The 23,700-nt window shown below is 37.1% G+C and overlaps 1 protein-coding gene across 2 annotated transcripts in view; it reads right to left on the minus strand.

Annotated features, from left to right (window-relative positions):
- ARHGAP15 (Rho GTPase activating protein 15) overlaps positions 1 to 23,700 on the minus strand; it is a 590,409-nt gene that overhangs the window by 168,729 nt on the left and 397,980 nt on the right. For both annotated transcript variants that reach the window (XM_045559125.1, XM_045559126.1), the window contains exon 11: positions 20,212 to 20,289. In XM_045559125.1, coding sequence (XP_045415081.1) covers positions 20,212 to 20,289 — 78 coding nt within the window. The remainder of the gene's footprint in view (positions 1 to 20,211; positions 20,290 to 23,700) is intronic.

Raw genomic sequence — 23,700 nt, forward strand, 5'->3', positions numbered from 1 at the left:
TGCATACTGAGCATCTTAAAACCCACTTTAAAGAGATTTACTATCAATGCACATTTTCTGTTCAGCTGGAAAAAATAAGAACTTTGTAGTGTGTATTATGAAATGTTAAATATTAATACTATTTAAAGTTAATGGTATGCCAAAGAAAATGGCTAATAATACATTATACAATTAAATGCCTATCATATTAGCTCATCTATTAACAAAATAAAATGGATTCAAACAGAAGAGTTTTGATTTGTAGTTTTTTAGCAAGGGTTGCCCATGTGTAAAAGCTAAATTATTTATTCAATTTTTAAACTGCTGGATACATCAGTCTGCAATTATTTGCATTATATTTGAATACTTTGTCATGTGTCTCTGATACAACAAAAACAGTAAACAGTTTTCTCTTTTTGTATGAAGGCATCTTCTTCTGCACAGATGCCACTAACAAAGACCAAAAACATCAACCAAAAAAGGGCATTTCTTTATGTCTAGGGAGTCACTGGAGATTTCTAGACAGCCTGGAATCATTAAAGATCTCAACATTACTCTGACAGGCCCTTTGCTGGATTATATTTGCCATCACACCTTGACCAGATTTTCAGCTACATAATTCTGCATTATTCTGACCTTCCCAATATTTATGTTTGCCTGTCCGAAGTTAGTCTCTCCAATTTCATACTCCGTGCTGTAACTGTATATATCTTGGTCCATAGATGTTTGCATGCCATCATCTGCTTGGCTTTAATGATAGTTTTTTCTTTTCAGTGTTGGTTGCCTAAAAGACCTTGTTAACATGTGGCTTTTGCTCCTAAAACATTTCAAAGATTATATATGAATGGAATACTCAGGACATCTGAGGGGCCAAACTTGTGCCTGAGCAAGCAAACCGACTTAACTCAGACATAATTACCCCTTTCCTGAACCAATCAATTACAGCAAGGTTTGTGTACATCATCTCCCAAAGCAATTACTGCATGTTTAAAAAAATCCTCAAAACCCTGAAAAATTACTTTATCTACAGAGTTCTAAGCATGTTCAAGAGCTGCCTGCAAGTAAGAGAACTGCTTGAGTGATGCCTGACATCTCTTCCACATGTCCATCTCTACAGTGCGGCATTCCTTGTCTTAACTGTAAAAGTTCACTTATTGTAGAAAGCGTATTATTTCTGAAGAAAGCATACCAAGTTCCCTCTGGAGAGTATCCTCCTCCCTTTATCCCAGTTCCTGTACTCTGGATGGGACCCTCCCTCCACCTCCAAGTAGGGACCATGTTACCTTGGACTCAGCCAATCAGCCCATCCCATTTCCTTAGCCACATTGGTTGATTCAGGGATTGGTGAATGACCCAGTTTTGGTTAATCATAGCCAAGTGTGCTGGGAAAGAGCTTCCTAATGGACTAGAAGCAGAGACTGTGTTAACCCAGAGCTGGTGGAGGTCATCTTGCCACCATGTGAAACTTGAGAATGAAGCTAACATGGACAGCAGAGCTAAGAGATGGAAAGAGACTGGGTCCTGATGATACTGTTTAAACTCCAGAATTTAGTCATGCTCAAATTTGGTTCATTTCCTGAATTTTCCAGTTATAGAAACAAAAAAAAAAATTTCTTTTTTTGTTTAAGCCAATCGGATTGGTTCTCTGTCCCTCCTTTGACATCAGAAGAGTTCTGACTGATTCTGTTGTATGTTTTATTTCCTGCTTTGTTTCCCTGACAGTGCTGGGTTTTTCAGCTGCAGCATTCTCATATTGAAAGATCAAATATGTAAATAAATTAAAAAGTCAACATTTCATTATAGTCCCCAGTGAAGGGGACTACAATTTAGCTGATATAAAGAATGGCCTGGGAGCATATTCAAAGTCAACAGATGATTTAAATTGAATACCAAAATTTGGTGGGTTTTGTCTGTTTTTTTTCAGGTCATGTCTAAAAAGTTGTCTTAATGAAAATAATTCTCATCAACCTGAGCCCAAAGTAAGTGAAGGTAAAGTGGGAAGATTTTGGTTAGACATATCATTTTAGTTTTTCTCTGTTTCAGGTGATTTGCTTTTATCTTCCAATTAGGAGAGTTAGCTCTAGCTATAGTTCCATTTCAGCTTTATAAACAGAATGATTGTGTATATGATCTTCAGCTGAAGTCATTAACTGATCTGGGACATTTCTTCTATGGAAGGTTATTTTGGACTTCCTTTCATTCCAATGGGAATCGACTCAGTATATGGTTTGCGTAATAAATGAGAGTTCACCAAAATAGTCTATTCATATCTTAAACCAAGGTAGAAATTTGGTCAGCAGGTAGGTAAAACAGAGATGGTAAAACTGTTAAATAAAATATGGCTTTTAAAAATCTAACACATTTTTAGAGTCTAGGTTTTTTTCCCCCGTACACTTCTTAGGGCTTCCCCTAAGTTCTTCACTCTTTATCATACAATCCTCCCCTCTTCTGATTCTTCTAAAATTTCCTGTTCTGCTATAGTCTCTCAAAGGTATGCTAGGTTATATGTTATCCTACCTGATAAACACATGTGTGTTCATGAGTATTTCCATAATGTGTAAGCCTCATATGATATAATATTTGCATTATCATAGTCCATTTTTCTTAATACAATACCTTAAACTAGAAACTTAATGATGTGAAGTATGTGGAATGCATATTGAGACATTTTTTAAAAATAAATAATGCCCACATCATACATCACTAAGGGATCACAGATCTCTTTCTCACTTATCTGAGATATTGCTTCAGTATCCTTCTTAACACAATCATCTAATCAATCATGAATAATCACCTGTATTTAGTATAAGAGGTGAAATTCCTTGCCTTTCCTGCCTTAGCCAGATGAATTGATTTTCTAATTGTGGCATTTCAGGCACAGTGAAATGCTGGTGGGAAATTATTTTGTAAAGAATTCCCTTCAGTGGCACATAAGCATCCACCTACACTGCTGTCAAATCAGGTTAGTCCATGAGTATTTTAAACGTAGTTAAATAAGAGATAGAGATTTGGGTGTTAATGAACAGTGCTTTTTATAATGTCATTTGAATATGGATATACTCAGTGACCTAAGTGAGTTTATGTTCCACCTCCTCCAGTTTAGATTATTTATAAAATAATTCAGGGCACTTCTTTGTCAGAATAACACATTCCATCTAGAGAAGGCTAAATCGAGTACTCCACTCTCTGCCTCCTTTTCCTTCCCTCTTGCCCCCAGAATAAGACTATTCACATGGAAAGCAAAATACAGGCACTATTAGAATGGTATCATCTCTTATTTACTTCACAAAACAGAATACAAATATGGGTTGCTGTGAAATACAAATGAACTGTAATCCTCATCAGGTTTGGAAATAATGGATTCAGGCTAACATTTCCAGAAGAAATATGAAGGCAGTATTCTAAATTTCCTATTCTTTCCCAAATGAGTTTGCACAAAATGTGTCGCTAAGAAGAGTAATGTGCCCATCACATAGTGAAATTTCCCACTTGCAAAATGAAAATGAGAAGTCTGCATTTTAGGATGGCGTATTTAAACACATGCACCATGCTGTCCTTACAGTAGGGAAAAGAAAGCTCCCCCTACTGGGGCATTAAAAAGCCTCCTCTCTTTCCTGCACCCCATGGTGGCATCATATGCAGGAAGGCACAGAAACATATAGTCTTCCCATTATCCCTCACAGAATCCTCATTCTCTCATCAAAACATTACATTTTCCTCATTTCAGTTAATTAAAGGACAGCTGGACATTTCATTATTGCACCAGTCTCAGCTCTGTCTAGTTGAAATGGGGCATGCAAAGGTCTTGGTCCCAAAGACATTTTTACCCAAGATAAACAGTTTTAAAATCCATGTCTCTGATGGAGAAATTTGAAAAAGAAATAAAAATAGTCTTTAAATTGTATACATATGTGTTTCTGTGCGTGGTTTTCACAACACTCAAGTATATACACATGTAGGGAGAGTGAAACTCAGCATGTAAGAATTTTTACTAGAGAAATATATACATATACACACACATATGTCAAGATGAAGAAAAAGAGTCACATGATTTGTGAGTTGGTATAAATGATTGGATATTAGCATTTATTGGCAAATCTCTAGACATGTGAAACTCAATATATATATTTTACTCTGTAAGTATAAAAAGCTAACGTAAATGTGAGAAGTTTAGAGGTTGAGAGGTATAGCCAAAGTAAGGATAAAAATAATTGTTCCCATGACAATATATGAGGTAACATGTTTTATCAAGAGGGCAAAAAAAGGTATATACTGAAAAGGACTTTAATGAAAATTTTCCTCTAAAGAAATTTCTAAGCTTTCATAGTTGAAGTGCTTGCTGGCTACAGAAAAAAAAAACCATCCAAAGTTAGCCAAATTTCTACCAATTCCAGCAGAATGGAGACATGGCTGAGGGGGGCATTTAGCATGTTCCCTATATCTTTTCATGCTTTTTAGTGTTACTGACATGAGACACTTTGGGGACATACCCTCCTCACCATAACCATAAGAAGAACCACGTGGGCAGTCTTTATCAGTAGAGAGGCAACAGATGATTGGAACAATTGTTGCTTTCAAAATAGGTTCAATTGTGGTACACAATTTTCAACACAAGGCTCCTATTTTCACCCCTTTTCTCTTTAGAAATAAATCCTAGGGATTGTGGTTCCTCCAGAATCAACAAATAAACAAGGCACACTAACATTCTCTCCCCATTGGACTAAGCAAACGACCTCCTTCCAAAATAGCTTTAGACTCTTTCAACGATGAAGATCTCTGGGTTTTAGGCATTGGAAACCTGGCTAGCTAAGGTTCTCACCACTTAGAAATCTGAGGCACCTCTTAGAAATCTGACATTATTTTGCAAACCACACTGATTAGATTTTTGACCAGATGATTCCAAGCTCTAAGGTGTGTGTGAGAGTGAGAGTGTGTGTGTGGCTGTAGAGGCAGAGATCTGTCATAGAAGATGTTCTTTGCCCCTTTTCTTGTCTCCTTTAATAGGTTCAGGTACAACTGTTTTCAGATATAGGTGTGCTGGCGTGGCCACAGTCCAGAAACCATCCTTGGTTAGAACCCCCACTGCTAATGCACATTTTCCAGAAAGTAACATAAATAGTCACAGACTAAAATAATCCAGAATTTTCTTTTCTCCGCTCAATCCTGATTTTACTAGACATAAAATATGAGAGGCAACTTTTTCTAGACATGGACCAAATATGATTCTGATCTGCAGTGGATGGGGGAAATATTTAAATCAAAGATTTGTCACTCATTTAAAACAACTAGAACTGGGTTACCTCTTCTAAAGGAAGAGTACACCTCGAAACCCACTACGCTAGGTATGTTGGATCCCATAAAATTTCCAATTACTGCTTCAGAATTTATTGTGCACATATGGAAAATAATACTTGTAAAACAGAAAGGGATTTGTGCCTTGTGCTGTCAATACTGTGAAGGATGGGGTGATTATAAAGCAAATTAACAATACTTTTAAATGTGCATTCACTTATCTTTCCAATTAAATCCTTGTTAAACAACTGCACAGACAGTAATGGCGCTTCTGCAAAGCACTGATCAAGACAGTTTTATTGTAATTTTTACTCTGTAACAATTAATCAAGTAGGCATTTTCTTTATTATTAAATTATTTAGTTAATAAATATTCTCAATTGGCTAACATATTTGTAGTTTACATGTTATTTTTGATTTTCCTAGAGTGGAACATATTTGGGAGTATTTCCATTTTCTAGCAGAGGGACCATTAATGGATGTGATTTTATAAATTTTCTTTTCTCTAGAAGAATAACTGTGAACCAGAGAAGTCCTTGAAACTTTAAGCCATTTAAAAACCTTATTTCAACCATTTTATTTTATAAGGGATGCAAACACATTGCTTTTAGCAGATAAGAAATGTGAGGTTTTGCTTTAAGGCATCTTTCTGTGGGAGCTAGCATTAAAATTAGCATTTTAAAAGTTCGTTAATACCAGTTACAGACTTTTGAGTCATGAAGCTGTGCTGTAGTTAGCATTTCCTTTTCTTATCCCAGTAAAATGAAAAGTACCTGAATTATTGTTTCTTCTACAAACACGAAAGGTGGTACAAATGAAGAAACAGATATAAAGATACCTAGGAGTATTTTTTCTATTTGTGAATTTCCATTTTTGTAATTTGAAGATTCAAACTTTTCTAGCTAGTATACTTTCCCGCTTTTAAAGTGCTTTAAATGGTTCTTGATATGGTCTTTTGTGTTTTGGTTTTATTTTGTATCTTTAAAATTTTTTTATTAGGAGGGATTTCTATGTAACTAGATTAGTAGTGAGGGTGGTGATCTCAGAACTTACTTACACATGGATTTAAGGAATGAGAATGGCTATATTAATTCGGAAGTAAGAATAAACATATGAGAATTTCTTGAATGAGAAAAATAAATTTCCAGATAAGTCTGGCTGTATAGTTGTCTAAGTACTGTGATTTGAGGTGAGTCAACATCAAGTACTGAAGATACTTTACATAGAAACCTGAAATCCTCACTGTTGGCTTGATTATCTGAGGTTCCTTACCTTATACCTACCAGGAGTAGTAGAGAGCATGGCCTATGATACTCAGATCAACAGATTATCACCTTGGAAAGTCTTAGCAGACTCTTGAGATGGGGGATGATAACCCTGAGTAAAGGCAAAGGGAAGAGAGGAGAGAGAGAGAAGGAACCTGGGGTGCGTGGGGTATGAACATGGAGAAAATGGGCTCATTAAAATTCAGTATCTTACAGGTGTCAGGGGTGAGGACAGAGTGACCTGAAGGCTCCAAAGGCACAGTTGGCCTCTCCATGCTATGGGTTGTAATTGACACTGGTTTCACCCCGGGTAGCTCTCTGGGGGTAAAAGTGTAATGCTGAGTATTTTGGCCCGCAGAAGTAAGAGGATCCGGCAGGCACAGCTTTACTGAGGTCCTGCGATGAGCACTGCACAGGACAGGCTTCATGGAGAACCCAGGGGTAACTGTGAAGTGCAGCTCACTCTCCAGTGTCTAACAGTTAGGAAAGGAAGAGAGATGGGATGTGGAATAGACTAAAACCAGTATTGAACCACAGATCCAAAATGTTATGGGAGCACCGTGGAAGAAGAAAATAATTCCTATTGAGATTTATTCCAGGAATCGTGAGGTTTGTGTGAAGGAGATGAGTTCATCAGTCAGCAAGACCACGGATAGTGTGCCTCTAACTCCGAGAGACAGGTCTGCCGTCCCACTGGAACCTATCACATAATAATATGCGTACATACTCCAGCCCCTAGGGCCGATGGGATCCTGAATTCCAATGTCCTGAGAAGAGAAAGCGAGTGAGCCCCTTATGGCTGCCAGAACATGAAAAGAAGGGACTCACGAGAAGGGAAAGCAGGGCACTTGCTCAGGAAGAATGTGGCACAGAGGAGACCACAAGGAGACGAGCAATCTGGAGAAGTGTAAAAGACAAGATGAAACAGCAAGAAAGACAGATGCCACCAATCCCTGTTACTATTTAAGGAAAATTATCTCATTGGCTTTTTAGAATCCCACAGATATTATATTAAGGGGACTATTGGGTACACTGCTTGTCCCAAGAGCCTCCAATGTCAAAACTAGGCATTAGAAGACCACGGCTGGGCTTTAAACCCAACTTGTCTCTAGATTACCAGGCAACACAATACCTACTTGAAATATCAGCTGAACGAACAAATGCAACTTTTACCAACTCATTTAAACTCACAGGGACTTTTGTTTACCTATAAAGTGAGTAGGTTTCTCATAAAGATTCAGTGAGACAGCATTTCAAGTGCTTTAGAGAACTCAAGTACTGACATTCTCTTGGTATGTTCTGTAGGGTGAATCCTACTCTTTTAATGAGGATTTATCTATTTTTTTTAAAAAAGCAAAACATATCTTTCTTCTTTTTCCATTTGTTTTCAAAAGAAATACATGTAAATGGTATGAAATTGGGAGGCAGTTTTGAAAAAGACAATATACGTCATCAGTACCTTGTGCTAACACTTTATGTATTTCTTGCTATTGTTTCTGGAATTGAGTTCCACAATACATAGTAAAATAGTCCATTTTGAGACACATGTCTAGGATGCCCAATATGCCTCCCCTTTTTTTTTTAAAGGAAATGGCTGAACTCTAGATGTAATCAGTAAATTAATCAAAATGTATAGGGACTCCATCATGTGTAAGATAATCTAGGTGAGGTAGGACAGGCAGATTTAAAAGATATGAGCTCTGTCCTTAAGGAGTGTTCAGTGCATTGAGGAGATAAGATATAAACATATAAATTTTGCTAATTATATAAAACAACATATACAAATGAGATTATTGTGAATTGAGTGGCTGAAATTATAAGCATAGGACTTAAAAGAAAGAGTGATTCCTGTGATTCGGGGAGGTCCAGAGAACATTTGAGTGGCATTTAAATAATCCAAGGAGGACCTTAGATAAACCCTTTCTTTGTCAAAATTCTTTCCTTTAAAAAACCTTATGCTTCATTATATTACAATAGATTTCTGCATAAGGGTGGTTGTGAGGGGTACATTCAGATATAACTTCCATATGGTGCAGCATTTTCCAGTGTAGCAGTTTCATTATCTCATGTGATTGACTCATCTCCAAAGAATAGATACGCTTGCTTTAAAGATTAGAAAATTGCCCTGGGAAGGTTAAATGACTTGGGCAAAATGACACAGCTAGTAAGAGGTGACATAGAAGTTGACCCAGGCTTTCTAACTCCTGGGCCAGTGCTCTCCTTGCACTTTATTGCCTAAAGGAAATGGTTTAAAAGGGTCATGGAAAACAAGACAATTGGAATATGGAGTTTACCTCCTATAAATCAGCCACCATTATTATATCTTGACTGGACTATTGTAACAACCTCTACCTGGTCTCCTGTACCTGTTCTTTCCCCCTACAGTTCATTCTTCTCATAGCAGCCAGAACAATTTAAAAAATAAATACATAAATGAGCTGAGATCATTTCCAGCTTACTTCTCCCCTCTACCCATTTCTGCTGAATTTAGAATAAAAGACAAACTTCTAATCTAGATTGGTAAGGCCTACCTGGCCTATCTTTGCCTATCCCTCTGGCCTCCTCCATGTCCTGATCTCACATAAGCCCTCATTCCCTGGGGCCAGTTTCCCTCTGCCTGCTTTGCTCTCCCTCCACATCTCTGCATGGCTCCCTCCTTCCTACCAGGTTAGGTCTCTACTCAAATGGCTCCCCCTCAAGGAGACCTCAGATCATCCAATCTGAGGGCCACCCCTCCCTTCCCTACCAGTTATTCTCTACCACATCACTATCTTGATTATAATTCTTGATACAGTCTTGTATATTTGCTTATTTTGTACCTCTTGACACCAAAATGAATACTCCACCAGAGCCTGGTTCTCCTAGGCTCTCTCTGCTTACCTGGAAGCAAGCATGGCTCATAGATGGTTTTCAAGAAATATTTTTGAATGACTAAATCCCACTTAAAGTCTTCTTTAGGCCTATTAAAACCTTATTTTATACCCTTAAACCAATTTTACTCCTTTCTTGATTCTTCTAATATATCTTACAGTTTGTATTACTTCATTTGAGCCATGGCAAGGCTGGGACAGTCACTTGTAATTTGAGTGAGAGGCGTTCTTGGGCAAACTGAAGATGAGGTGTCATGAAATATGGGGCTGGGAGGAGCTTGGCAACAAGCAATGTCCCAGAGAGGGACTGCACTATGGAAATTTGCATAAGCAGATGACAGCCCTCAATGTGGTCTTAGTGTCACCTGGTGCAGGAGTCATCCATGACTTAGGCAGTCTTGAGTGGCATAAGGGACCCAGCTTTTAGGGTTGGTTCTGATCTTCCAGCCTGGGAGCTGCCTCTTCTTGCCAAGTCTTTTCTAGGCATTCCATGTTGGACAGTCAGATCATGAGTTCAGGTGAAGGTGGGAGGTGGGGATTGGGAAGAAGTATCTCGTACTTTCGACTGGTTGGATAGTGACTCTCAAATTCTTAAGGTATCCTTTCTTGAGGCTGTATTTTTTCCTGGGTCTGGGTTATGATCCTGAAAGCTAAAGGCTTGTCTTTTGGCCAGGGCCTAGCCATTCATTGCTGGCGGCCCAACATTCCTCATTAATTCACTTATTTGTTGAATTCATTCATATCCAACAAATATTTATTTGAAGACTGTTATGTGCCAGGCACAGGAAGAGCTGGGGATACCCAGGTGACCAAGACAGGCAAGGTCTTGCTTACATAGATGCTGCAACATAGAACAGGACACCAGGTACTGAAGCAACGGACAAAGAAGCAAGGCAATTTTATTAATAGATGGTGTGTGCTGTAAAGAAAAGAAACCAAGATACCAGGAGGCAGAGTGACTGCGTGGGCAGGTAGAGGCATGTTTCAGATGTGTTGTTCAGGGAAGGCCTTACCGAGAAGGTGACTTGTGTGTGGAGAGGAGTGAATCTTGTGAGGACCCGTAGGAAACTCATTTCAGATAGACAGAAGTCAAAGCAAAAGCCCCAAGAAGATGAGCTTGCGGTGTCTGAGGAAGGAAGGAAGGAAGGAAGGAAGGAAGGAAGGAAGAAAGGAAAGGAAGGAAGGAAGGAAGGGAGGGAGGGAGGGAGGAAGGAAGGGAGGAAGGAAGGGAGGAAGGAAGGAAGGAAGGAAGGAAGGAAGGAAGCCAGGATGGTTGGAAAATAACGAGAAGGGGAGAGGTACACAGTGAGGTCAGAGAGGGATGAAGGAAACAGCGCTGGGAGGCTTGCAGGTCCCAGTGTTTTCTCATTTATTCACAGTGAATCAGTCCCCAGGGCTCTTAGCTGGCAGACAGGAATGTCTGCGGGCACGGAGGCTCCGTGTGAATGGGAACATCCCTTGTTCCATTCACTGCTGTATTCCCAGTGTCCTACATACTGCCTGGCTCTTTAAGTGTCATCAAATGAACGAATGATGTAAAAGTTAACAATCTTATTTTATGGAGCTCACCTCTCAGTTCCATATTAATCCTGCTGTCCTGGGAACCTCAGAGAGGAGGGAATTGGACAAGGCTACCTGCCACCCCTTCCCCAGCGGGCCCACACATGTGAGGGCCTAGCAGCGTCTACGTGACACTAAGTTATTCAGACCTTCGTTTGAATCTTGTTTCAGCCCCTACATTTGTAAACTTTAAATATTTATCTTCAGATTGTGCACAGGGACTTGAAAAAATTCCTTCCCATCTCTGCAACTGTTACTTTCCTTTTCAGAAACAGCTTTGGGGAGATGAGAACACTTTTTCCCAACGCACAGTTTTATTAGAAACTGTTTCTAAAGTACATGGGGCACCTTGGAAAAGAGGTGCTATATAAATATATGTGAGTCATTAAAGCTGTAATTATCAGCAACAGGGAAACCTGTGTGAAAACGAAAACAAAAGACATACTTTCAAAATTCAGGGCCTGGGGGTTAACAAGAGCAGTATAATTTCATTGCTATTTATCCAACCCTGGCTAGTCATTCCCAACATTTTGGAGGGCCAAGACAGCATATCAAGTTATGCCACTCCTTCCAATATCATGTCTGACTTGTTCAATTGCTAAGAAAATACTGTGTTGAGGAACAGTAAGTGACCTCTCCCCAAGCTTTGTTTTATAAAGGCAGATTATGGGAATATGGGATTCTTCAGTATTCATTTCTGCCTCATGATTCTTTTATCCAGTCTAAAATTAAGTACTAATTCACAGGCAACTAGAGAAAAGATAATGAAAAAATACAGCTTGAGTTTTCTTTGCTGATACATGTAAAAAATGGAACCTAACACCATGTACCGATGACATTATTTGATAATAATTGGTTTGTATGAGAAGTTCATCATTCTCTCATCTTATTTTGTAGAAACAAACCTTTATTTAGTGCATACAATGTATCAGGCACTTTTCTATGTTGGAGATACAAAGATGAATCAAGTTTCCTACTGGATGAACTCACAGGCAGTTGAGGGTTATTTATTAAGAGGATATTGTAAAATGAAAATTTTTTCTAACAGAAGAGTCCCACAGGCTGAACACCAGGAAAATGTACTATTATAGTAAGAATAAGTGATATTTGATTCTTTGATGTTAAAAAAAAGAAAACCTCTCTCTGCCTTCTCCCCCATGGTAAATTGAATCCAGCAACCAGGCAATATATTTTTTGAAGTAAGTTTAAAATGGGTTCACTTTCTGGCTTCATAATGCATTAATTATGTTGCCTTAGAAGAGCTACTTAATCTTTCTGAAGCATGATTTCCTATGTGAAGAATATGGATAACCAAGTCTACCTGTCTTACAAACTTTTATGAGGGTCTGAGATACCTTTAATTTTGAGTGCCTGCCATATAGTAGATTCTCAATTAAATACTATCATATGCACTAGAATCATTCTATTACATTTTTCAGTATTATTTACTCCTTAGTTTTGTTAGCAAATTATTAGGCAAAACATCTTTCCTTTTCATTTATACCAGAATCCACAACACTGGAAAAGGATTAAAATGGCAAAACATGTAATTTTAATCATATTAATAACAAACATGCTATATCTGTGGTATTTTTGATTTATATAATGACTCAGTTCTTAAAAGTTAGTGAACGTAATTGCATTAATCAATATATAAGGAGAAAACTTCCCCTCATTGGAAAATTGATTAACAAAAAAGGAGTTCATGGCCTATTTCTGCTTCCCTCAAACTTAAGCCTCATGTATCTTGTGCCTTGGTAAGTCAGGTCTCTACTAGAGAGCCAGAATAGGACTAGCTGCAGGAAGTTCCCAAATCTGGCTATGCACTTGATTTATCTGGGGAGTTTTTCTTCAAAAATACATAGTTATAGCTTCAACCCCAGACTTTTTACATTGGCGTTTCTGAGTGAGCTCCAAAATTTTTATTTTTGAAAATTCCACCACTTAACTCTTATGGCAGATAGACTCTCAGATGACCCCCAATTATCCTCCTCGACTCTTGTGTTCATGTCTTGTGTAATCCCCTCCCCTAGGGTGTGGAAGGGAACTGTAACTTGCTTTAACCAACATAATGTAGCAAAGGTGATGGGATGTGACCTTCATGATTATGTTACAAAAAATTCTAACTTCTGCCTTGCTGCTGATCTCCCTCTTCCTTGCTGCTTTGGTGAGGCAAGCTGCTATGTTGTGAGTTGGCCTATGGAGAGGTCCATAAGGCCTTTGGCAAACATCCAGTGATGGACTGAGGCCTTCAGTCCAACAACCCACAAGGAACTCAATCCTGCCAATAACCATGTGAACCTGGAAGCAGACCTGTCCCCAGTCAAGCCTCCAGATGAGAACCCACCCCTGACTGACACGTTGATTGCAGCCTCCAGAGGATTCAGCTAAGCTTTACCCAGACTTCTGACCCACAGAAACAGTGAGATAATATATTTGTATTGCGTTAAGCAGCTAAGTTGGCAGTAATTTTGTCAGGCAGCAGCACACCAGCAATACAATTCTCTTATGGGGTCGGGGCTAGGAATCCGTGCAATAGAGCATTGCTAGAGCAGAAGTAAGCTTGGTGTATTTTCTCACTAAGCTCTTAATAACTACTCATTAATTTTGATGGTGATAATGATGATGATTTGTGATGATGATGATGATGATGATAGAATTTTGTAAATATCCTAAGGATTTTTTTTTTTTGGGGGGGACTGGCAGTTACATAACTCTGACTAATTTCTAGACTCAGTGGCCAAATCTACATGGAAAAGCCACAACTGAATTAAGACCTAAGATTTCAGTAGATTTCACTCACCCTTTCCAAAGAACAGGATGCTATTCTTTTGCAATTAGTAACCTCCAAAAAACCTATCGACAACATAAGATTATGTTCTTCCTTTGTGTCCAGAAATTCAAAAGCCCTATGAATTTGGCTAGTAATGAGATCTATCATTGAATATCAAGGAGTCTCCATAGTTTTCCTATATTTGGTTTTTCTTATTATTATTATCAAATAAAATCCAATCGGGTGGAAGGCAAATACCACCTTCGATTATTGATATTTAGCATCACACTTTTACTAAGGAAACTAATTGATATTGATCTGATTTCATCTAACTACTCATCATCTGAATTAAAGTTAATACTAATTATTACTTGGCTGATTCAGTTTTTAAAGTCCTCACATTTTCATTATTATTCTCATTTTGGAAATGAAGGGTATGAGATTTAAAGGGGTTAAAATACTTTCTGTTAGACTGACAAATAGCTCAGAATCAAGATAAGGAGGCAGATCCTCTCATTTGTATCTGGTGCTTTTTCCCATTAGATGATCTCTGCCTTTAATTATTTCACCACAGCATCAGGTCAGCTCCTTATTGCTTGGTGTGTAATGAGTTATAGAATATAATCCATACTGAACGTATGGTATAATTTTGCTTTAAAATAAGTAGCCATAATTTGTGTGCTTTAGATATACACAAATTCATAAACTTCCTACTGGAATATAATGTAAAAACTAGAAACTGTATAAATGTGCATGAATGTGAAGAAGTTATTGTTCTGACTTCTGTGCTCAACATTATTTACTAATGCCAATACGTTTTCTTAAGCAGCTAGAAAGCAATACAAGTTCCAATCATCTTTGAGTTCCCTGACTCAATGTAGCTGAAAAATGAGGTCTAAGAAAGTTTCCAAAGCCCCGAAACTATGTTAGAGTCTGGCCCATTTATGATCAAGTGATCTTTTCAGCTTTAATGGGAAAAATAAATCATTGTTAAAAGATAATCTTGTCACATAGAAGCCAAAAAGGTGCAATATCAATGATTCAACATACCAAAAAACCACCCTGCGGAATGGGATAAAGCAAATAACACTGTTTGTTTTGTTGTTGCTGTGGTTGGTGGTGAGAGTGAAGTAGGCTTAAGGAAATACCTCATTCTAAAAATAATAAGAGGGCAATATAAACTCACTTAATAGAAAAATGAATGGACTTGATACAAGGGTTATTTTATAAGAACAGAACTAGAAGTTTTGAAATCCTTTTCCAGATCTTTTTCTGTTTCATCCAATTGCTTATTTCATGATGAAACTGCCAATTGTTCACATTCTCTCTCACTTTCCCTGTCTTTTATTCAATTTTTGATGCTGCAAGTAATATTAAAAGCACAGGGATAGCTACTAAAGTTAATGCTTTGCTTTGCTTTAAGGTACAAATCTATATAAAAGTAGTTTAGGTATAGCTGGTAACACAAAATTGTTTTTCTGATTGTTTTCAATGGAGCTTACTCTTAGTGTGTTCAAAATAAGCACATCCATCTCTTTAAGCCAATAGCTAATTTGGATTATTATGCCAATAAAATCTGGGTGGCTAAAGATATGCAAAGTGAAAGACTACAATGGAAAAAATCTATCTTTCATTTAAAATAACAAATGCAAATGTGCGTGCATGTGCACACACACAAATACACTTTCATGCACAAGATTCTTGGCCATGTCAATTATGAGATTTATATATTTTGTTCTTCCTGGTGTAAAAAAGTGAAGGAGGGTGTGTTAAGAGTCTTCCTTTAAATTTTGTTTCTGTATAAGGAAAACATGTTTAAAATCCTGGTAAGAAGTCATCTCCTCCAGTTCAGGCAAACGGTTAGAGGGAATACTTGTTTGTGGACTAAGAAACATCAGTCTGGAAAATTTCCAGTCATTTCTTCCTGCAGTGCTTCGCAGCTCTCCCATTGGCTCACAGGCTTGGAAAGCTTCATAGCTCGTATTTTCCAAAAAGGATGCCAGTCTCTCTTGTCTCTTTTTTAAAGGGTGAAAGAGGATGTCTAAGTAATACCAAAGAAAGTCTGAACTAAATTTGTAGTTTGGGCAATAGGCCTAGATAGGCAGGTCAAACCTAAGGAGCAGGAGTTCAGCCTGGGGGGATTTCCAAGACCCACTGTCAGAAGTTCTCAAGACAGTCATGCAGCTTCCTCCCTGCTGAAGTCTGTCCTTTGCAAAGTACCCACGTGTAAGAAAACCATCAGGAGACCACAGATCCTTCTGAAGAATCAACACAATGGCATAGGCTGATGACAGGTTGACATCTAAGGTCATGGACCATTTTTCTTTGAGGGATGCCTTCATAGAACAGAAGAGTTGTATCAGCAAAATGTCACTGAAAGCTGTCACCAATTTCAACAACCAGGGCAGAGCACTGCTTGCTAACTCACCAACAGCCCAGCAAATCGAGGTCTTTACTTCTAGAAATCACAAAGGCTGCAACAAAATACTGTGTTAAAGTAGTTTCTTGGTCCAAACATAGTTACATAAAGCCCTACAGAGAATGGCAGTGCCAGGCTTCTTTGTAACTGTGATATTTGGTGTTTCCCCAAGCATCTCTCTGACAATTTTAGTCAAATGCCAATGGTAGTACTTATCACTTACAAATACCAAGAAGCAGGGTGTAAATGAAAGTCATAAACAAGAACACGTAGCACGAAAAGACTAATCTCCACTTTTGAAAGGAGATAATCGACAATTAATGAATGGGGAATATAGAGTCACAGCAGTGGTTTGCAGGTCAGGCTCTGGGTCAGAGATCTGGATTCTAGTCCTAGCTTCCTCACTTACAGGTTGTAACGTTATGACATTATTTAATATGTGAGCCTCAGTTTCCTCATCTTTAAAATGGAAATAATAATAGTACCTACTCTACAGGATGGAAGAGAGAATTAAATTATATAAAGTACTCAGTACAGTGCCTAGCACACAATACATTATGAAAATGCTAGTTATTTTTATGATAATAATTATTATCATCATTACTTGTTATAATTAGGAAATGCTTTTCAAGAGTGATCACTTTGAATTTAACTTGTATGTCATCTGATCTGGAAGTATAATAAGGGTATTTAATTCCTACTGATTTAGTGAGTCAAACAGAAAACTAAAACAAATTGAATCATTCAACTGGTGTATTTAGAATTGCTGATGATTATAGCATTCAAGAAAGTTAGTGAAACACATAAATTGCAATTCAACTGTCTCGAAAATCTCCAAAATCAGTTTTCATTTGTCTAGTCTAACAGTGGGCAGGGGCTTACTTGTTTAAAAAATATATATTTAGAGCCTTCTAAAAAAGAAACATGTGCAAGGTGAACACAGAGGAGATAAAGCATGTTAATGCAGGGAAGGTATGCCAAAATCATTTATGTTTCACCTTAGACTGCAGAAAAGGATGCACTGCCTTTGCATAGTACTTTATGCTTTTCATGGAATTATAACTGCCTTGCCATTTTTTTTATTACACACACACACATACATACACACACACACACACACATGCACTCACGGAAGCCACATGTACACATACAGCCTGTTTGTACCCAGCACTGATTCTCATCTAAGTCAGCTCTACTGTTAGAGTCTTGGTCCAGATGGAGAGGAAGGTATGGTGTTAGCAACAAGGTTATGAGACCAGTCCAGAAAATTCATTCAAAGGATAATCTGATTAGCAAATTTTGAAAGGGGCTGGTATATGCACTTCATTTATCATCTAATTCAAAAAACTCCACAACATAACTTGGACAAAGTCACCAGTATCAAAGGTCCTTAATGTAGCATAATTTGTGTTGAGTGTGTTGCATTCTGACAGTGCTATAAACCAGGGAGACAGTTTACTGACAATTCTGTGCTACCAGATACCAACTCAGGCCTCTGTCCAGCTTTACATTGTCAATTCTCATGGAAACATGAGCACATAGCCTCAGAGGATACTGAAGTTTGGATTGCAAAAGACGAGATGGACAGATTTCATATTTTCCTTGCAGATTTTTTTTTTTTTTTTGCCTTTTCAAACTGCTGAGCATAATTTTTTCAAAGGCAGGAAATGCAACTAGTGTTTGTTTCTAGCATGGCTTCTGTTTTGAGATTTCTTCTTTGTGGAAGAAATGTGTTGGCCAGCTGTCTAGAAGCCCAATCAGGATATGGTTTCAGCATGAAATATATTGTAAGAATGAGTTTAGCTGTTTATAAACTGGAATGAATATGAGGCTGGGACTATTTTATCCCAACTGTACCCATAGAGAGGGCACTCTGATTCAGTCTAATGGGACCAATATGAATACATGAGGTAAAGTCTAGTTCTGTGTTTTGCCCAGGAAGGAGAGTAATTGTGAAAGACAAAGAATTGCATTAGTGAACAAGCAGAGCTGTGGAGATTCTCAGTTATAGAGATACTCAGAAACAAGAATCATATGACAACTGGCTGAAAGTATTGTAGTCAACATTTCAAAGAGTGGTTCAACTAAAGTTGCATTGCAGGAGAGTTTAATGCTTCCCAGTTTTAATACTTCCCCTACCTGCAACACACAGACATATTTTTCAACAAATATTAATCAAGAACCCCCTGTATGAAGAACTCCCTGTATGGAGACCCCAAGGCTCATATTGGTTAATGGGAAAAGATACAGGATGATTCAAGTCCTGCCTTTCCAGAGATTTGTGAAAGAGATAGACATTTCAGCTAGTATCTTATTTTTTGATTCCAAGATTTTCAAATGTAATGTTTCTTAAATATAATCACTGAGTACATTCAATTATATTCTCTCCAAAAGAAGGCATTAAATCTATATCTAAATCTTATAATACATGGAATTTTTAAAAATGTGAATGTACTACTATAAATTCAACTACCCAGTGTAATGAGAACACAGAGAAGAAATCTGACTGGAGGCTTCCTGAAAAAATTACTATAATATGGGCCTTGAAGAATAAGGAGAAACCTACCAGGCAGGAAACCTGTATATGTGGGGTGGGAAGAAAAAACCAGGAAGATCTTGAAAGTACAGGGAAGAGAGTATGCAAAAGAATTAAGAAATATAAGCGTCTATAAATGTGGGAGTACAGTTTATGCATTAAATACATGTATTAGGAAGGAAATTCAGAGGACCCGAAGCCTGATAGAAGTTAGGTGGGAAGCCAGATTATGAGGACTTTGTAACTTCTTCTGTAAACACTACTGACTGTTTTTAAGTGAAAGGAAAACTAACATGAGTCTGTCATGTTACTAAGAGAATGCCACGTATGCTATTTAATGTAATACTCACACGTGTTTCCAAGGCATGCCCCCCACTATTTTTACTGATAAGGAACAGAGGCACAGGGAGGTTAAATAAGATGCCAAGGACACAAGTAGAGAGAGCTGGGTTATACCTCATTTGTCTGATTCTAAAAACCTGAGAGCTGTCTATAACACCACCTGAAGATGTTTTAGCCTTCATATTTTTCATTTCCTAATTCCTTTATTTTTATTTTTTGAATTGATATACTTTTTAGAGCAGTTTTAAGTTTACATAAAAATTGAGCAGAAAGTACAGTTACCATATATCCCCTCACCCTTCTAACAGTTTTCTCCATCAATAACATCTTGCATTAATGGGGTACATTGTTATAATCAATGTGAGCCAATATGATATATTAAATTTCATACTTTACATTAGGGTTAACTCTTGCACATCCTATGGGTTTTGACAAATGTATAATGACATGTACCCACAATTACAGTACTATACAGAATTGTTTCACTGTCCTCAAAATACCCTGTGTTCACCCATTCATCTCTCCCTCCTTCCCCCAATCCTTTGCTTCCATTGATCTTTCACTGTCTCTAGTTTTGCCTTTTCCAGAATGTTGTCTAGTTGGAATCATACTTTTTCACGCTGGCTTCTTTTACTCAGAAGCATGCATTTGGTGTTCCTCTAAGTCTTTTCATGGCTTGATAGCTCATTTCTTTCTATCACTGAATAATGTTCCACTATATGGATGTACTACGGTTCATTCTGTTCATTCACCTACTGAAGGGCATCTAGGTTGCCTTCAAGGCTGCTATAAATATTTGTGTGAAGGTTTTTGGGTGGATATAAGTTTTTGACTCATTTAGGTATGTATGGAGTGTAATTGCTGGATTGTGTGATATTTTTATTTTCTTTCTTTTACTCTTTTATTCTTCTTCTCCCCATTTTTAGTTTGCCATGGCCCACTCATTATTTATTTCACATAAACTATTAGTTTGTCTCTTTCTCTATTCTGTTCATCTCCAGGTAAACTGGTTGGTTATCTTTTACTTCTCTTGTGATAAGCTTTTAATTTCTTCAACCTTCTGTATCTCCCTGTAAAGCTTTTACTGTTATCTATTCACAGTACATGCAACACAGTCTGAAATATTGTTAGAGATGAAACTATTGAAAAAATGCCTGAAGTGAAGGAATCACTTACCTTGGTTGACAATAAATCTTAACTTCTGTATTGTTGCAAGATTGCCACTAACTCGATATATTCCATCAACATCTAGACCTGAAAACAAAAGGACGTATTTTATATTAGCACATGTAAGAACTGAGATGGTAAAGGAAAAAAATAATAACTATGGGGGGAAAGAGTAGTAAATCACAATCAAATATCTCCTCACAGAGAAAATAAATTTCTATGTCCTAAACTAAGCAATCTTCAAAATTTTAATCCCAACAAACTGATCATGAAGCTTTGTGAAAATTAATCATCAACAAATTTGAGTCTAGTTGAACCACAAAGAGCAGTAGGTGGCATGGGATTACATACTACATTCAAAGTTAATTTCCAAGGAAAAAATAGGAATCAAAGTGGAGGAAACAAAGAACTGCTGGGTATATGTGTATTACTGCCCTTTTTAGAAAGATTAATCATTTTCTAAAGGTTATTAAGTATGAAATGTCCAATTTCTTCAAGTACTAAATTTGACAGTTGACATCTCTGATGTTTCACTTTGACACTTCTTGTTTTATTTTTATTGTGAAAGTACATCTTCAGTCTTTCAATAGCATGGTCTGGCTTGTGATTATCTTTCTAAGTTTTTTTAGAGCAATTTTTGTGAAACCATGGCTAAGTCAAAAATTTGTGTTATTTTCGAAAATGAGTTCCGTCGTGGAACCAATGCAGCGCAGATAGCTTGAAATATCAACAAAGTGTTTGGGAAGGATGTGGCTAATGAACACACAGGACGTTGATGGTTTGAAAAGTTCTGTTCTGGTGATTTTTATCTTGAAAATTAGCCACATGGTGACCTGAGACCAAGGTGGGTAATGATGAGCTGAAAGCTGTAGTGGAAGCGAATCCATCTCAACCTATGCATGAATTAGCAGCAAGGTTTGACATTATTATTCCAACAATATTGGACCATTTGAATCAAATCAGCAAGGTAAAGAAGCCGGATAGATGGGTACCACATGAATTAAACTAGCATCAGAAGAGAAATCATCTCAAAGCTTGCTTTTCTTTGCTGTCATGATATAAAGGACAACCATTTCAATACCATATTGTTACGTGTGATGAAAAATGGATTCTTTTTGACAATTACAAGCATTTGGCACAATGTTTGGATAAAGACGAAGTGCTGAAACATAGTCCAAAATCAAATATTCATCATAAAAAGCTAATGGTGTCTGTTTGGTGGTCCAGTGCAGGTATTATCCACTACAACTTCATGAAACCTCATCAATCGATTACAGCAGATGTCTACTGCAACCAGTTGGATGAAATAATGAGGATGCTTGCAGTTACGCAGCTGAGATTGGCCAACAGACAGGCCAATTGTCTTGCAAGACAATGCTCAACCACATGTTGCACAAATAAGGCTGCACAAATAAGGCTACAGATGCTGGACTTGGAAACTCTTTGTCATCCACCATATTCACCAGACCTTGCACCAACTGACTACCACTTCTTCCATGCTTTGGACAACTTCTTGCAGGGAAAAATATTCCATTCTTAACAAACTGTGGAAAACACCTTTTGCAATTTCATCACCACTTGGTCTCCAGGCTTCACTGCTGGCATAAACAAGCTACCGTTAAGATGGCATAATTGTGTCGATAGTTTAGGGGCATAATTTGATTAATAGTACTGCTTCTTGTTTGAGATAAAAAACTACACTTTTGATTCAAAATCAGACATTTCATATTTAATGACCTAATAAAATAACTCAAGACATTTGTGAGTTATTTCCTTCCTGCCCACCTTCCTGCCTTCCTGTTTCTCTCCTTTCCTCCCTCTCTCTCCCCTCTGTTATCTCTCTCTCTTTATTCCCTCCATTTCTTTTCTATTTCCTTTTTTTCCTGTGATCACTATAGCATAACATATATCAATCTCATTATTTGAAACTATAGAGTGAAAATTCTATTCCAGATATAAAACTAGTTTGATAACTTCTAGTGTATTATAGGTAATGAGGTGCTCCATTATGGAGGAACAAATAAAAAGAAATCTTTGGCAAAATGGTGAAATTAGTTTCATATTTTAGAACTGGTCATCTATAATTTGAAATAACTTTCCTGGCAGTGAATTTTGACAAATCAAGTACTTCTTTTCCACACATCTATTTATGGTATCTAGGTATTTTCACTACCAAGTTATCAGGATGATGAAGAAACAGAAAAATGAAAAGAGAAACACCTATTCAAACACTATTATTTTCCCTTAAAATGCTGATAACATAATTCTAAGGTCAGGAGTGCATATTCTTTGCTGTCTCTAGGCCCTCAGAGAGGTCTAGGAGAGCTTATCAGCCAACGTAGAGTCATTATTTCAGCAGCTTCTCCAAGGAGGTGATATAGCACCATGGATAATCATTGTAATTCACAATGGTAAGTATTAAATATGTTGGTAGAAATTATTGTCACAGTATAACAGAATAAAGCCTTTCCAAAGCTCTTTACTGACCTGAAATGAGCCCCTTTATTGCTTTAGCATCTCTATATTTTTATATACTTTATATTCAGAACATTTCTGTCATTATGCAAAATATTTCATCAGTAGGTTAGGGTAGAATAACATAACTTATAACACAGATATTGATGGCATAATTTAGAACAATCATTCTCTATGGTTTTTACTCTTCCATGTAATAAACTATAGGGTAACTTGGAATAATGGCAATAAAATGGAATAGCTATTATCAAATATATTAGTTTATGTGAGTGTTGTAGTTCTAGAATAATCTAAGAATAAATTACTGAGACTCTATTCCTTCCTGAAAACTATAAATTGTGAGAAATTAGATGAAGCTGGATATCTATTAGTAAGTGGTAAGTTTCTAAGACATATACATTTATAAAAATCAAATATATTTTTTCTTCCTGATGCACAAAATAGCTCCATTAATCTAAAAATACTCCCTCCAGTTTGTTTGTTTCAAAGAACAATGTGTGCTTGACAATTTAAATGTGGCAATCATCCTAATTAAACTGTTTCTAATATTTAATTGCTAGTTTTAGTATTGGTCCATGGTGGTCTTTAGTTTATGCACATTTACCCATAATATTAAAAGATTAATTTATGAATAATTTATTAACTTTTTAATTTCTTTATTATTATTAGATAGTATTTGATACTTAGCTTTAGCCTTTGAAAGTTTAAATAATGTTATAGATTTTAAAAGTATTAAGACTTGTACATCTAATTGTGTCCTCTTAAAAACTTCCCCTCTTAATTTCTTTGACTACGTAGCCACTAAGGAAAAGATTTTGGAATTCTTCTCTACAATCCTCTTTATTGTCCCTGTAGTATCTGTAGAAAAATGTTCATGATAGCAAGTTTGGGGCCTTTGGGGATAGTTTTGGATTTGGAAGTAATCACACATCACTTAGAACCATGAGTTGTAAATAATATCACCTTGCTGTTTGCCATCACAAACAAACAGACAAAGTTTGACCAAATGAAAATGGCTCTGAT

Source organism: Lemur catta, chromosome 8 (genome assembly GCF_020740605.2).
Source record: "Lemur catta isolate mLemCat1 chromosome 8, mLemCat1.pri, whole genome shotgun sequence".
NCBI classification, from domain to species: domain Eukaryota; kingdom Metazoa; phylum Chordata; class Mammalia; order Primates; family Lemuridae; genus Lemur; species Lemur catta.